This window comes from Leuresthes tenuis, unplaced genomic scaffold (assembly GCF_036924035.1).
Source record: "Leuresthes tenuis unplaced genomic scaffold, fLeuTen1.0.hap1 SCAF_8, whole genome shotgun sequence".
NCBI lineage: Eukaryota > Metazoa > Chordata > Actinopteri > Atheriniformes > Atherinopsidae > Leuresthes > Leuresthes tenuis.
In genome coordinates, this window is record NW_027325362.1 from 8,172,958 (window position 1) to 8,189,054 (window position 16,097).

Here is a 16,097-nt window from a genome sequence, read left to right on the forward strand (position 1 = left end):
TGAATCTGTTGCCAGCTCTCTGTCAGAACACTTAAATTATTGAACATGTGTGTATGCCACAAATTGTGATATACAGAGAACTGTGATAAGTATCATCTGTAGATGATCAATCAGCCCTCATCCTTTGCTGCCACTGCTTCTCTCTACTCTTGTTTCTCTCCAGGTGTTGCAGATTTGTCCAAAGGACATGAGAGCAGATATTTGTGTTCATCTTAACCGTAAAGTTTTTAAAGAGCATCCGGCTTTCCGGTTGGCCAGTGATGGGTGTCTCAGAGCTCTCGCCATGGAGTTTCAGACAATCCACTGTGCTCCTGGTGACTTGATCTACCACGCTGGTGAAAGCGTGGACAGCCTCTGCTTCGTGGTGTCGGGATCCCTGGAGGTCATTCAGGATGATGAGGTGGTGGCCATTTTAGGTGAGCTGAGTGCTTTCGAAGTTGTCCTGACCTCTGTTGCTTTCTTTTAACGAGAGAGGAGTTTAAACGTCAGAAATATGCTTTGATTAGAACTCCAAGGAGGCTGTAACTATTTAGATAGTTTGAACTGAATTGATATTGGCTTCAGCCGCATTCTAAAAAATGAGCTTTTATTGTTTTTTGTTTTTTTGTTTTTACAACAAATTAAAAACAAAACATAAAACTGTGAAATAAAGTTTGTTTCCTCACTTGGTGTAGGAAACTATTTTTACTTTTTCATTTGAATTAAAACGTTTATTGATTAACCATGTGATTAATTGCTGTAGGCACTATATGTCCTCTTGAAAATATTTTCAGAATTCTCCAATAATTTTTAACCAAATGATTATAATACTTGGCTAATATTGGAATTTACCACATGTTTATTTTATGAGAAATGCAATTAAACACTTTCCTTTCACCCAAATCTGCTCACATGTCGGATAAAGCAAAGTTACAGATTTCTTAATCTGTGACATAAAGATCTTAGAAGCAGATCTGTAGATAAAGTAGTGCCTTATCATGATCTTAGAGGCACATCGACGCTTGAAAAATGTTAGTGACAACAGAAGAAATGCGGCTCAAAGTGGCCTCTGGGATTTTTTTAATTGAACTGTTTCTCACCATGGCAACAAGATAATTTTTTGCAAAATATTTGTAAACACTTTTTTTGTCTGTGCAGCAGCTCCTTACTAACTTTTTCTGACTGCAGTGAATGATGAGCTGCTTGAAGATCATTTTCTGCTGAGTGGTGGATTCGGGATTTGTTTGCTTTTGTCTGATACACTGTCCCCTCAGCTACACTTTTATTTTCAGCTTTACCTGAACCTTTTTCAATCAAATCATTTATTCTAGAAGCATGCATTACTACGTCATTTTACAAGACATTTTTTTCTATTATTATTAATTTGCTGTAGGATTACATATGGCACATATCATGTGCCAGTGCTGCCTACTGGCACATGATAGCCAAAGCTAGTTTGTAAGATGTCTTTAGATGGGCTCTTATTTATGCTCAACAAGAAAATGCATACAAAACATTATAGAACCCAAACAACGATAAAATAAATTCACCATGTTTTAAAACTTTCTGAGCCTTGAGTGGTGGGCTTGAACTGCAGCTCATGTTTCCAGGATGATGCTTCATTATTTACCATCTGTGCACACAAAAAAGATAAAACCTCAGCTGTGATCTTGAAGTCCTCGAAACTTAAGATCATTACCTGTGCCTCACAGTCCTGACAGTAACATGTCCAGAGCACATGGCAGTGGAGGCCTTGGTCGAGTTTTCATCAATATTTAGAAAAAGCTTTGCTAATTTTCTGCTGGTTTGATGGAATGTATGATAAAGAGGTCTTCAGGGGTCTGAAATAGTGGATGCAAGGCAACACTGACTCATAAAACTCAAATCTGAAAAAAGATTATTTCCTTTTAAAACAGGGAGACGTGGGACTCACCTGAGTCGACAGACTTACTGGGCTTTACAGAGCATGGCAGGAAGTTTCAGTTTGTTGTTTTGGTTGCTTGGATACAACTGCACAGCTTTTGTTCACACCTACTCAAACAGACTGCTACTAACGAGCTGGTCAGCACAGTGCACCACGTCTCTGTAAAACAGGCTACAATGCCTTAGTGTACTAGATATTTTATTTAATTTAATACAGAAGTTCCCAGATATGAATGTTGAATGAAGAGGATTTCAAATACTTGTCAGAGTACACATGTGATTTGTCATATCATGTCGTTGTCGTCAGTATGACTTGGGATTTTTCTACATCATCTCAAAAAAAAAAAAAAATTCTGGAAATGGAAACAGCAGGCTAATGAACTACTCTTTTGACCAGCTGTTACTACACACTAAAAGTAATTTATTAATAGAATAGTATTCAGACCCACCAGGGCCTTTTGTATCCATATCATGTGAAACAGTTTACCAGACAAACATCAGAGTGTTTCAAAAGAGAAAACTTTTAATACTGATTGACCTTATTGGTCCTTATTAACAGTGGGGTTAGAAGATTCTTTTTTCTAGTCTTTTCTCATTTGTCTGCGTTCCCCCTTTACAAGATAATCCTTTATGCAGATACGTTTTTATGCTTGGTTTCATAAAATAGAGTTAAACTTGTTTTAGCTGGAAAGATTTATTGACCCCATGATATACCTATATAATAAGATATTCTATATTTAGTCATTTTACTTGGTTTTTACCTGTCTAGAGAATTTCTTTCTGTGGTTATCTTGGTACAGATTTACAATTTCTGTCTGATATTGCTGTTTTCGATATGTTTCTTATTTGGGATGTATCTTTATGCTTTGACTTTTGATTGTCATACCTCTCACTTTGACAGGCACTTTGTCATACCTCTCACTGTTTTCCTTTACAGATGTGTCCTCTTGGACCTTGGTCCTCCTGGTTAGGAATGCTTTGTGCCTGTGTATCCATAGTGTTTTTTAGCTGATGTCTTGCTTTACATTAATGGAGGTTTATTGCTGAAACCCAGTCGTGTTGACTCTTGCCCCATGTTAAACTGGACACATTGAGTGCTGGTATTCTGTACATGTTATCAAAATGAAAGAATCAATTAATTGACTAGAGAAAAGTGGTATAAACTCTACCATTGACCTGTATGGAGATTTTAATGGGACCCAAGGTAGTAATCAGGCTACTGTGACTGAGGTTCTTATTGTGGCGAAACAAGTAAAGGCCATCTGCAACGGACTGTTCTGTTGTCAAACATTATGTTAATAAGGTTGATGATTTATGCGGTTTATGATATTAACTCATATGGTCATGTTGAGCCTTTCAACATAAATTAGTGCTTTACATGAATCACAACTGGTAGCATGTTGAACACATAGAAATGCCTGAGGTGTTACAATTTGCTTTAAACTACAAAGTCTACCATTATTCAAAAAGCACCCAAATGGCATCGTATCTCACTTGACGTTATTGATCAGCTGAAAGCCTTTAACTGGAACAATGTTCAGGTTTCCAGGTTATAAAAATTCTCTGGTAGCATTAAATTTGTAACTTTTAATCATGTTATATGTCCAAGTGTTTTTTTTCATGTATGAATTAATCAAGGCAGTCAGGAGCAAGGCTTATCCAACATTAGCAATACATTTCAAGGTGTTTGGTTACATAATCTAGCCAAAGAGTCTATGGTGTTAGAGCAGAGTTGAGGAGGAGCAGCTGCAGCCAGGGAAGAAGTGTAGACAGCAGCGGTGCTAATTTGCATATTCCTCAAACTATGAATATTAGATGAGGCAAAGGTGTAGAGCTTCATCCAAGCCTTTTTGAGTCATGAAGCAATTATTTTCATAAATAAAGTGTCTGAATATGCAAATCTGTTGAACTGAATTTTTAAGAGTGTAATAGTTGTCAGGACGATGTTTCATTCATAAGATAATGCTGAAATGTTATTAAAGAGCTCATACAGTATATGTTGCACTGAAGAAGGATTCTCCACTATCAGGCAAAAAGGCACAAAAAGTATTTTTGGCTCAAAATTATGCACAAACCATGTATAACGGAGTAAATAGAAATAAGATAAGCAGCTTATAAACCCGCTTCAAAGAGTGACCTTTCTGTTAGTGACCGAAGATAATAGCACAATATTTGTACATAAACTGCAGGTAACCCAAAGGTAGAAATTAGCTGTTAAGTCTAAAAGGTGTCCTGAAATATGAAAAATGTGGTATTTTGTGTAAGAAACACGTTTTTTTTTTCTTTAAAATGGGGTAAGTGATATGTCATAGAGATGAGAATTGTAGTCTTGTAAAGCACAAGTTCATCAGTGATCAATAAACGAGGTACTAACTACAACTTATGGGGGGGCATCATGCAAAAAAAATGCATTTGATCAGTTATATGAATTGACCACTAAGTTGTAAGATTGAAATCTATTCATGAATGACTAAATGAGACATGAAAAAATGCAAGGGATACCCTCATTGGGTATACTTGATAATAAATGGAGTATAAATGTTAAATAAACTAGATTACATCATGTAATGTAGTTTTAAACAGATAATAAAAAGGGATTCTGAACAATCATAATAATACATGGGTTAAAGTGAAGCTTTGTGTTGTTATTGTCTGACAAAGAAGAGAATTGGGAAAAAAACACTGACAAACAAACCACTTGCTAAAAAGATCTATAAAAGAATACACCTCACCCCAACTCAAAAAGAGGCCTTTGGTGCCTTGCAACCCAAAATCTGCTCACATGAAAGATGTGCAACAGATTTTTCAAAGCACTTGTAAATTATTAATCAACCATTACTGAAACCATTTTTACAAGCCCTTTAGAAAGCAGTTATTTGTGTCTTTGTTTACCTCAGAGAGCAGATGTTGTGGAGACATCAGTGGTTGAAATTGTGTCCCTTCCTCTGCAGGTAAGGGAGATGTATTTGGGGATGTTTTCTGGAAGGAGGTCACTCTGGCTCAGGCCTGTGCCAACGTCAGAGCGCTGACATACTGCGACCTCCACGTCATAAAACGTGACGCTCTGCAGAAGGTGCTGGAGTTCTACACGGCCTTTTCCAACCACTTCTCCAGAAACCTGCTGCTCACTTACAACTTGCGAAAGAGGGTGAGTGGCTCCTCATATTTCACCAAGAAAAAAAGTATTCATTCAGTTTGCATTTGGGCTTTACACCTCAGTTTTCACATCCAAAGATAAGTCCAGCTGTTTTCCAAAAGAGCCACATACAAGTATGGGGATACTGTTTGATAAATGTTTTATTGATGACATGAAACATATTTAGAAATAGTTCTACATTGTGATCAGTATTTTTCTTGACTCGTTGACATATCAAAATTTTTTTAAACAAAAAGCTGAACATTACAAACTTCAAAAGGCAAGATTTATTGTGCTGTGGCCTGAGGCTGCATCAGTTTTAGCTAAATGGACCACATTAGTCCTGGAAAATGAATGAAACAGACTAAGCACCATTGTGACTTTCTAATGGAGCCAGATATTTTCACATGGGCAATCAGCCTACCTTTAAATATCTGGAGCTGCTTTCACTTGGCTAAAGACATCAACAGTAAATCAAGTGCACCTCACTAATGAATGCCAGTCGTTAAAATGTACTCGCAATAACCAACACAGTTGCCCTGTTTCTTCTTGGCTCAGAGCAAACCGTTTCAAAGGATGTATCTTAACTATAATAGACTATGGCTGCAAGAGAAGGACGAGCTGCTACTGAAGAAAAGAGCCTGTTTTATTTGGTACAGGTATTACAGAACAGAACAAAGCTGAATGTGCAAATATAGTGAGAACATCTGAAATGAAGTTATGTAACAGAATGTGAAGACAATCTCACGATGCGGGTCTTCATTCCTCAAGTCTGTGCTAACCCAACTCTATATACTTAAAGTATTTAAGCTACACGATGTGTGGGAAATTAATATTTTTTTCTGGGCATTGATTCAAACCTCAACCCATTCAGACCTGATGCAACATAAGCTTTCTTTTACCTTTCAAGTCTGATGCAACATACAGTATGTATATAATGTAATATCACTATTTCCAAGAGACAATAAAATAAATATAAGGGTATATTCATTAAGTTATAATTTAACACAAATGTTTAATGTCTTAAAAGCTTTATTTCACTTTAATATGTATTTATAGTTCCTTCAGAGGCTGAGGAGACAGTTTTTTCAGATGCTCAGGTTTTAAAGATGTTTGTTAACATATCTTGCTCTGTTCATTAGAATTACACATACATACCTTAAATAGCTTAGGTGTAACTCACCTCGCCCACTGCTTCTCGGATGAGGAAGAGATACTACCAGACAACACCAGGTAGTTGTGGATGTATTTCAAGCAGGATTGGAAAAACCCAGCACTTAGTTCGTAAATCAGGAGGTTGCAGAGAGTGCTCTGTTGAAGCAGATTAACGCTTCAGCCTTGTTTTATTTATGTAGCAAAAAGTGCAGCTTTACATGTGTTGGGGGGTAGGGGGAAACAAACGGAGGGCGCTGCAGTCATGGATCTGCTTGTGTGGCAGAGACCAGGGCAAACTGAGAGAGATCAACCAGAGGAAAGGCATTGCAGATCTTAGCCTACAGTTTATGAGCACAAATTAAATAAATAAATAAATGAAAATACAGAGGAACCAAGAAATAAAGCAGGAGAGCATCTCGACAAGGGCTTAGGCTTTCATGCTGAGCTGAAGTAATACAAGGAGGCTTACAGATACAAGGAGCTCTCTTCATGATCACATTAAAACTCAGTCAATAATGTGTTGCTTGATACTAACATTAGATGTCAGTTCTATCTTAGATTGGTTTAAATCTTTGATTGGCACAGTAGGTAGAAATGCTCAGCCGTAGCATTGACCATTTGTTTCACATACGATACTTTCAAGCTTAAAAAACACCCTACTTTTCTGTAGTGGTGATCTTTAAGCTAGTTAGCTGTGCATTTTCATTTAGTGTTGCAGCAAATACTTAAAGGGATAATATACAACCTCAGGAAACCACCAATGCTGCACTGGAGCAGCAGAAACTCAAAAATGAAAGTGAAACCTAAAGTGGATTCACTTCTATAGATCTCTATCTTGGAAATAAACAGATCGCTGCTGGCTCTGATCTTATCCTCCTGTTTCAGTGTCTTTATAATAGAAGAACATATTTATTCAATGGACACACATTCCCTTTGTTCAGTTGTGAGCTCACAGAGACAAGATATTAATATGGAGATATTTTTCATAAGCTATATTTCACAGATGGATGAAATGTGGTCTGCACCAGGTAATAATTCAACACGTGGAATATTCCAAATAAAATGTAATGAATTTGGAACTATACAGGTTGTAAGCTGCCAACAAGGTTCTTCTAGTAAAGGATGCAGTTTAATACATAAATGAGAACAAATTAAGTGTAAACTTCATGTTGGGCGTGACTGTGTTATATATCCAGACTTATATGCAGCAAAGAAAACATTTAGTATGACTTCAGAATTAGAAGCTTTGGGTAATTAAAGAGCACAACTGACATCTGGTGTGACTGCTTTACTTCAACTTGGTTTGTTAAAGTTGTGATTTCGTGTCCTCATAATTGATTAATTTGGAAAGTCAAGAGAAGTACATCACACCATTAACTGTCGTATCTGTTTACTGACCAAACAGAACAGAGCTTATACATGTGAACACTTCATAGAAATATTAAATTCTATTAAACAGTCAGCATAAATTAAAGCCGTTCTCACATCCTTCCCTCAGAAATGAGCATCTGTGATCAACAACACAAGTGTAGCTACCAATCATTACCTCATTTATACGGTTAGCCTGCCCAAGAGAGTCTAAGTGCAAGATTGAATTGCCTGCATATAAAGAGCCAATCTCATCTGCTGCATCAAAGTCACTATTCACCAGGGCCCAATACTTCCTCTATGTATACAGCAGGGAAATCCAGAGATTGCTCAAACAAGGAGCCAAATGCTGTCGTCAAATGCAGCTTTTGAGATTGTGTTTGAAGTGGTAAAGTACAGCAATATGTGTTTAAGTGGTACATATTGTGAGAATGCACTGTTATATCACTGATTTTCAGAAATAATGAATGATGACTGTATTTATCATTTCATCATCATATCTGGAAATTAGTAAAGTGGAGATGAGCAAAAATTGTAAAAAAATTAACATAATGCCCAGATTTTTTATATTGTTCTCTTCTTATGGGAGTATTGTCATTTAAAGAAATAGAAATTACACTTATATAGTTCTTGTTCTTGTTTAGTGTTTGATAAAAAAAGATAAAATAAAATACAGAGCTGAAAAATCTGCTATTATAAGCTTAAAGAAATGAGTTTGCTCGATATGTGAAGTAACTTTCAGTAATGAAATACCCAAACTGGGTTTCATATGATGGAATTACATCCTACTTACAATAAATTATTCTGATTTTCAAACCTTTTTTTTTTCAAAAGTGAGCAATTCAAAGGATTTATATCACTGTAGTCAACTATTCCTTTGTTAACAGATATTTTCCTAAATATAAATATCAGTGTCATCCTGAAACATCCAGCATCAGACTGAACTTTTGTAGTTGCTGTTTTGATAACACTCTTTGGACTGACTATATTATTTCTCCTAATGATTACTGCATGACGCAGTCCTTAAGTCTGTCTTGTACTTAAAAGCCCTAGAAAAATTCAGTGAATAGACCTTTTACTTTATCCTTCTACAACAAGTTTCCACAAGATATTTTTTTTTAATTTTGCCCCTCAAGTAGGGCTTCAGCACACCAAGTCTGTATTTTCCATGTACATTTCTTTAATCTTTCATCCAAGAAAAAAGCATTATGCACAGAAAGCTTTCACACTAATAATTGCAATAATCTGCCTGTCCTGGATATTGGCTGCGTTTCCCAGATTTGATCGTTATTAAGGATTTAAGAAGGCTCTTAAGAAGGGTTCGGCTAAGAAGGAGCGCTAAGATAGGGGTGTTTCCCAGATGCATTCTTAACTGCCTTCTTAAGATCCCGCCAAAGAAGCTTCTGAAGAAGCTCTTATTGGGAGCTGTCCACCACCGTGGTGCTGAAACTAAATCAATCGATGCCAGGCAAATCAATCACCCAACACTTTATCAGCACATAAATCACACACAACGCCCTACGGTCCCCACACAGGTGCAATTAGGCTACGCACGCGTGTGTGTGTGTGTATGATCACAGCTAACAGGTGTATCCAAGTAGTAATCAAGCCCATTAACGCACATATATACCTCCCTGTGGTTAGACACACACATGTGAGAATGGAAAAAGCAGCGAGCAAACGGAACAAGAGGTCACCCTTGTTTACTGCAGAGGAGATGGCGGTATTAGTGGACAAGGTCTGGTAGCACCGTGATGTGTTATTTGGGGGAACAAAGGGCAAAAAAGACATTGCATTAAAGAACCGAATTCGGCAGGCCATAGCCCAAAAGATGTCCCCCTCTAGTCCCTGTGGCCTGTAGCTACTATGTGCTGACGCACATAGACATTTATGTAAACCATCTGGCTTCGCGCATGGCGACACTGTTGGTTAGCAGCGAGAATATGCTGTATTGCAGCCATGGTGTCTCACACCCGTGGACTTCAGCAACGCCTTTATATAGACTAGCAGGTGGAGCCTCTCTTGATGATGTTCCAGCCGAGTTCAATTACACCTGTCAGTTTCCCTGATATCTGTGAAGTACCACAGGGTTGTTGATGTTTTTATAGCTACTGTAAACTCATATGCAGATGCCGAATATGTGTGAAAACGTAATGAGTGATAGTAATGGTGATTCATTTTATTTATGTAGCGACAGGAACACATGGGCAATTCTTTATTTTTATATTGTTATTTTTCTTATTATTGTATTTTTCTTGCGTCAGTGTTCTGCAGCTTTTAACGCATGGTTTTAGTATTCCTTTGAGTGTCAGATATAACTTTACCTGACGCGGCTGCAGTGAGCGTTTGCTCACTAAGAAGACTGTTAAGAGTGGGTCAGGGCGATCTCACATTTCCTTTTTAGTGAAAGATCTTCTTAAGCTAAGAACGACTCTGGGAAACATGTCCTTCTTTCACAGCGCTCTTAAGACCGCTCCTAAGAAGCTCCTAAGAAGCTCTTAGCGCTTAAGAGCTTCTTAACGAATCTGGGAAAGGCAGCCATTGTTGGTACGAGGAAAAAGGGAGTCATCAGATGGAGAGGATGATAATTATGTTCACAGTACAAAAAGAAAAAGTATACACTGTGTCAGTCCAATCTGGCATCAGTAGAAAGAACGGTTGCAGCATTACCCTGATCATTTCCATTTCTATTTTACTATGTCAGTGGTCCAGTTTTGTACCCTGCTGGCTATACAGAAACCAAACATTAAAAAAGAAAACCACCAATATTCACAACCCAATTAAGCTTGTGTTCTTTACATTGTTTGTCATAAAGTGCTCTGTACTGGGAAACGAAAGTGAATGAATTTGTCAGATGTCATTTAGGATAATGACGTTTGTACAGTGGATTTGAGTGGTCAAAAAGTCTCAAAAGGCATTTAACTATTTGGAAAAAAAGTACTAAAAACTTTTTCTGAAGACGTCAGTGACAGATTAAAGACCTGGTGTATAAATGTGACTGACATAATGTGATTTGTTTTTGAATGCATGACAATAAAACACAACAATATTGGACTTGGTGTGCAAAGTCTTTAAGATTCTTGACAGACGTGCATGTTTAACAAAAATACATTTTTTGACTGTCAATTGTTCATTAGCAGCAGCTGCGAGGTAAGCACGCTGTGTCTTCACCCACTGAAGCCAGAGGCCTGATGTGAACTTTCTGTCCGTGCTATGGGAATAGCCTCTTTAAAGGTTACATTTACAAGGAGTGCATATTTTGAAATTTTGAGTCTTTCTAATACAAACTGCATAATCAGTAAGGTAGAACCTTGATTTGGTTTATTGTTTTGGTAACTTTTGAAATAAAATGACAGTACAGTACTATTCTGTTTGTGTGCTGACAAATACCGATATTTTTGATCATTCTGATCTATTTAATTATAGTGCTGTTTCAGTCAAAATAACTTTAAATTCTCTTGTAGATTGTATTCCGGAAGATCAGTGATGTCAAACGGGAGGAGGAAGAGCGACAGAGACGTAAAAATGAAGCCCCTCTAAACTTGCCACCAGATCATCCGGTACGAAAACTCTTCCAGCGCTTTCGACAGCAGAAGGAAGCACGCATGGCAACCGAGAAACCAGATTTGGATGAACAAGATATCGAGAAGGGCCCCGTCTATGTGGATGTTCCAATGTCTAAAGCAGCTATAACAACTACCAGTATTGTTACAGTAACAGAAAGTCCAGCCACACCCTCCTCTTCAACACCTTCACCTGCAACATCTCCCAATGGCACCCCCTCAGATAAGGCTAAGCTGCAGGTGCCCCTGCCCATTTCTTTGGCAGGATCCAGGCCTGCTGAACCTGTCAAACTCAAAGGCTGGGGTCGCTTCAAGGAGTCAATCGTCAAAGCAGACAACTGGAGCAAAGTTTCTAAAGCAGAATCCATGGAGACTTTACCTGAACGAACCACTGCACATGAGTCACAGATGTCTTTAAAGAAGACAGACTCATGTGACAGTGGTATCACCAAAAGTGACCTGCGCCTGGACAAAGTGGGTGAGTTCCGCATGACTCCTCAGGACCGCAGTCCTGCCCAGCCTCTGGAAACCAGGCACACTTTCTACCCTATTCCAGAGCAATCACTTCAGGCCTCACTTCAGGAACTCAAGCTGGAGCTGAAGGATGACCTTAAGAACCTGAACGTTCGAATGTCCAGCCTCGAGGCGCAACTCACAGAAGCTCTTAAACTCCTCAAAGCCCGGAAATCAAGCACTGGCTCTCCGCAGCCTCTTTTTGACATTTCTAGACCTGCTTCACCAGAACTGGACAAAGAGGACATCTTCTCTTGAAGGATGCAAGAATCACCAGGTAACATAATGGTGAGCTCAGCTGGAATCCAGTAATATTGAGACTGAGGTAGCTGAGGCTGCTCAAGGCATACCATCTATAGGCATCACTGTGGTCTGTAAGATCCACCTGCCTTTATCATGGGGTGTACCTGCTGGTAAACGAGCGAAAACTGGCAAGTCGAGGTTGTGGCCAAGACTTTGGTGTTGTAGCATTGAACACTTGAAGGTTACATAAAACTGACAGCTTGATGTTTGTACATAAGTTTGATGTATTTTTCCACTCCACTATGATGGAAAAATAATTTTCAAAGTTTGATTTCATCTCAGCAGAAGAACTTACTGCAGATGTGTCTCTGTTGGGAGACTCCAGTGGAGGCAGCATGACCCACTGCTTTGTTTTTGAATCATTTGTATGAGATTCTTTGCATGTCATATAAGATAGACGTGTGCCTCATATTGCAGATGAGGCGTATTTCATAAATCGAGGCTTCACAGTGAGTCGTTTGCTTTATTTCAAATTGGCAGAAAGGAAGGACAGAGGTTGTAGATGTTGAAACTCAGAGTAATTTCTTCAAACACAACTCTTTTTAAATCAGCTGCCACGATGAATATGAATTATACAACAGATAACTCTCGCCAGGCAATCTGATTTCCAAAAACATGTTTGAGTTGAGCTCACGGTGTGATTTCCATACACCACGGATAAATGTGCTTGATGGAAAATTTATTTAAATGAGTGAGGCAGCATTGAGGAAACCGTTCATTTCTCCTGAAGTCTAGAATTTGTTATTTTCATTTATGAACACTACAGCCACAATCATAAGACAGTATTGTATGAGCGTCATGCATTTTTGCTTCAGGGATGCATACATTAATTAGATAATGCAGAAAATGTCCCTTTTATAACTGTCATGAGCATAGTAAGGAATGCCCTTTAGCAAAATGTTTAAAAGATTAAATGTATTTATGTAAAAAAGAAATAAGCTCTCATAAAGTGGATAAAACTACTAAGTCATTAGCATCTGCATATGATGATGACTTTTGTCTTTAATGGTGCCTGACATATATTTTTACATTTTAAGCCAGCTGCCACTTCGCATGATTTAATATTTCCATCCTCATGTTCACACATGTCCAGCTTTGAATTCTGGGACTCCTCTAGAGGTTTGCATGATACATGGTTTAATTCTTGTTCATCTTATAATGGCACTTTATACGACAACATAGGTCCTTTTCTGTCTAGGTTTGAAGATCTTTCATTCTGTGACCCATTCAGACTTTAGGTTTCAAAGTTACATCACTTGTGAAATTCGCCCCGCCTCCTCTGCTTGGCCTCGACCTCTGAGCCCTGCCCTAATTTTTTCTTGCTTGCATTTAAACCGCTAGACAGATGAAGCTAGCTTTACTTGGAAATGTTCTGTTGTCAGCTGTACTGAGCCGCATTTATTTCACTGCTACCACCAACCTCAGAGGATGTAAGAGCCCAATGGATAAACTATATTTGAAGGAAATGTTCCAGCAAGACTTAGCTAAAGTTTTTGTGTGTCACTTTCTTTAAATTGTATTACCAACTTGGGTCAGTCCAGTCCTGAACTTGCAAATAAACTGTGCCTCAAAGAGAGCGCAGTTCCAACTCTCTGTGGCCAAAATTCAGATGTGATACTCAAATGTGAGTATTGGAAAAACAATCCTCCTTGTTTATTTTTATTAAATTTTTTGCTAAGAGCATAAGTAGTGAAGTCGTTCAAACTTCCAGGACATTATTGTTACTTTCTGAAAGACAACCTGCAGCTGTTTGGAAAAGTTGTATTATGAGGCTCATGTGATTTCAGCAATGCTGTGTGACCTTACCTGCATGCTATCTGCTACACTGAACACCATCTACTGCTGTCAGTGCATTAACATTGCATGTGTAGTTTATTGGCATGCTTTTGATAAAGATGTAGGTCTCCAAGTATTTAATGACATTGGTATATACAAAATGTTTAAACATAGTGATAAATGGTACACATGAGATATGCTGTGTACATCTCGTGCTGGTCGATTACTGTTGATGAGAAAGCATTGTTTAATGGCATCTAACTTGTGCCTTGGGGGCTAAACAATTTCCCCCATGGGACCAATAATGTCACTACATCTATATAGAGAGAGACAGTTGAGCATTACTGGTGTGACTGGAGGAATAGTTTAATTATGTTTGCATTAAATTGCACGTCCCACGTTTTTATAACACACTGAAACACAACATATGATATATACTCAAGTCCCTTGTAGTTAGTTGTATGACAGCCAGCATGACAGAGTGTATCCACAACCAGTTTACAAACACATAAAATCAAACCGTGCGCCAACATTTTGTTGAAGCATTTATGGTTGAACTTCAAGAGCTCCTTCTGGTTCTGGGCCTGACTATGGTTTAAACTGATATGGTCACATGACTCTGTCAGAGACGGATGTCTTCTGTTCGGCAAGCAATGTTTGTCCCTAGCTTTACGCTCAGCAGTTGCAATGGTAGGGAGAAGTCTCAAATGAGGCACACTCCCAGGAGGAGGGAGGCGGAGTAGGAGGTGGAGTGAGTAGCTGCACACTTCCCCACTCCCCACCCTTAAAACAGGCTGGGCTGAGGAGTGTTGCTTCAAGCTAAGTAATATTTTGATCCAAAGCATCTCTCATCCAATTTATTAAGACCTCAGGAAATTGTCCCAACTTGTTAAAAAAGGGCATAATACCTCTCCTTTAAAGAGCAATTTGTTTCACATGTAAACTAACTGAAACCACCGACATCCACACAACAGATTGCACTGCATAGGCAGCCCATTGTATTGCATCCTAAAATGTTGTTTTGTTGTTTAAAAAAAGCTTGAGCTACAGCAATTTCAGTACCATCTTAGTTTCACCAATAACATTTATTATGATGTTACGCCAACAACTTTAGAAAATAATTTCTGAACCTGTACACACAAGCTTGCACCATGACATAATTGATCATCAAATTTACGGTTTAACCCACTAAATTATAGCAATTCTGTGTAAATAGATGCACTGTCAGTGAATCAGAAACAAAAAGAGAATCGGTGTGGAGTATAGGAGGAGCAAGATGCAGTTTTGTGATAAGAGAGACAGAAGGTCAGTGAATTATATGCATGAAATATTAATTCAGTCAGAACTATGAGTTTAGTATCAAGCAATATTAAAAGAACATTTAGTACTTTAAGTGAGATTATGTGCATTACTTGATGCCCTTTGAAAAACCACGAGTAATGATAGAGTTTAATTCAGTAAATGTGATTCATATTGTAAACAATTCTTCTGTTTTTGGAGGTAGTAAATGTCACAATCAAAAGGTTGCTGACAACAGAAACACAAATATTAACATTCACTTAATTAAGGACCATAAATCGGCAATGGTGTTAGGTTTACTTCCTTTACTGCAGAGACTGCAACAGCTGCTTCCATCTTTAGTACTGAGTGAAAGTGAAAAAAAATAGATAAAAATGTTATGTTCTATGTTATTTATCATTTATATGGATAATTTATGTCCCCTGCATGCTTTCATCTCTTAACAAGACAAAAGACAAGCTGAGATGGACACAGTTGAATGGGGGGAAAAAAGATGCTGAGGTTTCTGTTGCCTCCATTTCCATAAAAAATTCAGCTCGCTAAAAATAAATGGGCATGTCATCACAGAACTGAGAACTCGTTTGGTTTAGAGCCAAAGTTTGTGGGTCATTCTGAGTCTAATTTCATAAGAATTTCCATCTCAGAATAGAAAAGGTACATACATCCCCTCGCTTTGGCCTTTCTACCACAGATAATTTATGAAGCTGCTGCTCGTGAGTAAGAGTTCACAAATCAAACTGAGAGAAAAAGAGGTCAGACAGTATTGTGGAGGAATTTAGACTCTAGTGAAAGACAGGAGATGGAAATGATACAATAGCAGATAAAATCTTGGTCCATTCAACAAAAGCAGTCTTTACATTTTCCTAAAGGCTTTAAATCTATAAACAACACTGATAAATAGTCATACAATTATGACTTGTCTGGTTAGTTTGATTCAAACTGACAAATTTAGTTAAATTAACCTGCAATGTTTTCTTATTTATATTGATAACCTGTTACAAAATGATATATCTTGTGATTCAGTAAATTTAGATATTTCACTTTTAATATAATCGGGTTATTTTTAATTATTTGTTTTCAGT

General features: G+C 37.9%; 1 protein-coding gene across 2 annotated transcripts in view; it reads left to right on the top strand.

Moving 5' to 3' along the window:
• The window catches only part of kcnh1a (potassium voltage-gated channel, subfamily H (eag-related), member 1a), a 52,764-nt gene extending 37,408 nt beyond the window's left edge, over positions 1-15,356 (top strand). For both annotated transcript variants that reach the window (XM_072390667.1, XM_072390668.1), the window contains 3 exons: positions 164-416; positions 4,854-5,050; positions 11,026-15,356. In XM_072390667.1, coding sequence (XP_072246768.1) covers positions 164-416; positions 4,854-5,050; positions 11,026-11,895 — 1,320 coding nt within the window. In that variant the 3' untranslated portion in view covers positions 11,896-15,356. The remainder of the gene's footprint in view (positions 1-163; positions 417-4,853; positions 5,051-11,025) is intronic.
• The last annotated feature ends 741 nt before the right edge of the window (positions 15,357-16,097 follow it).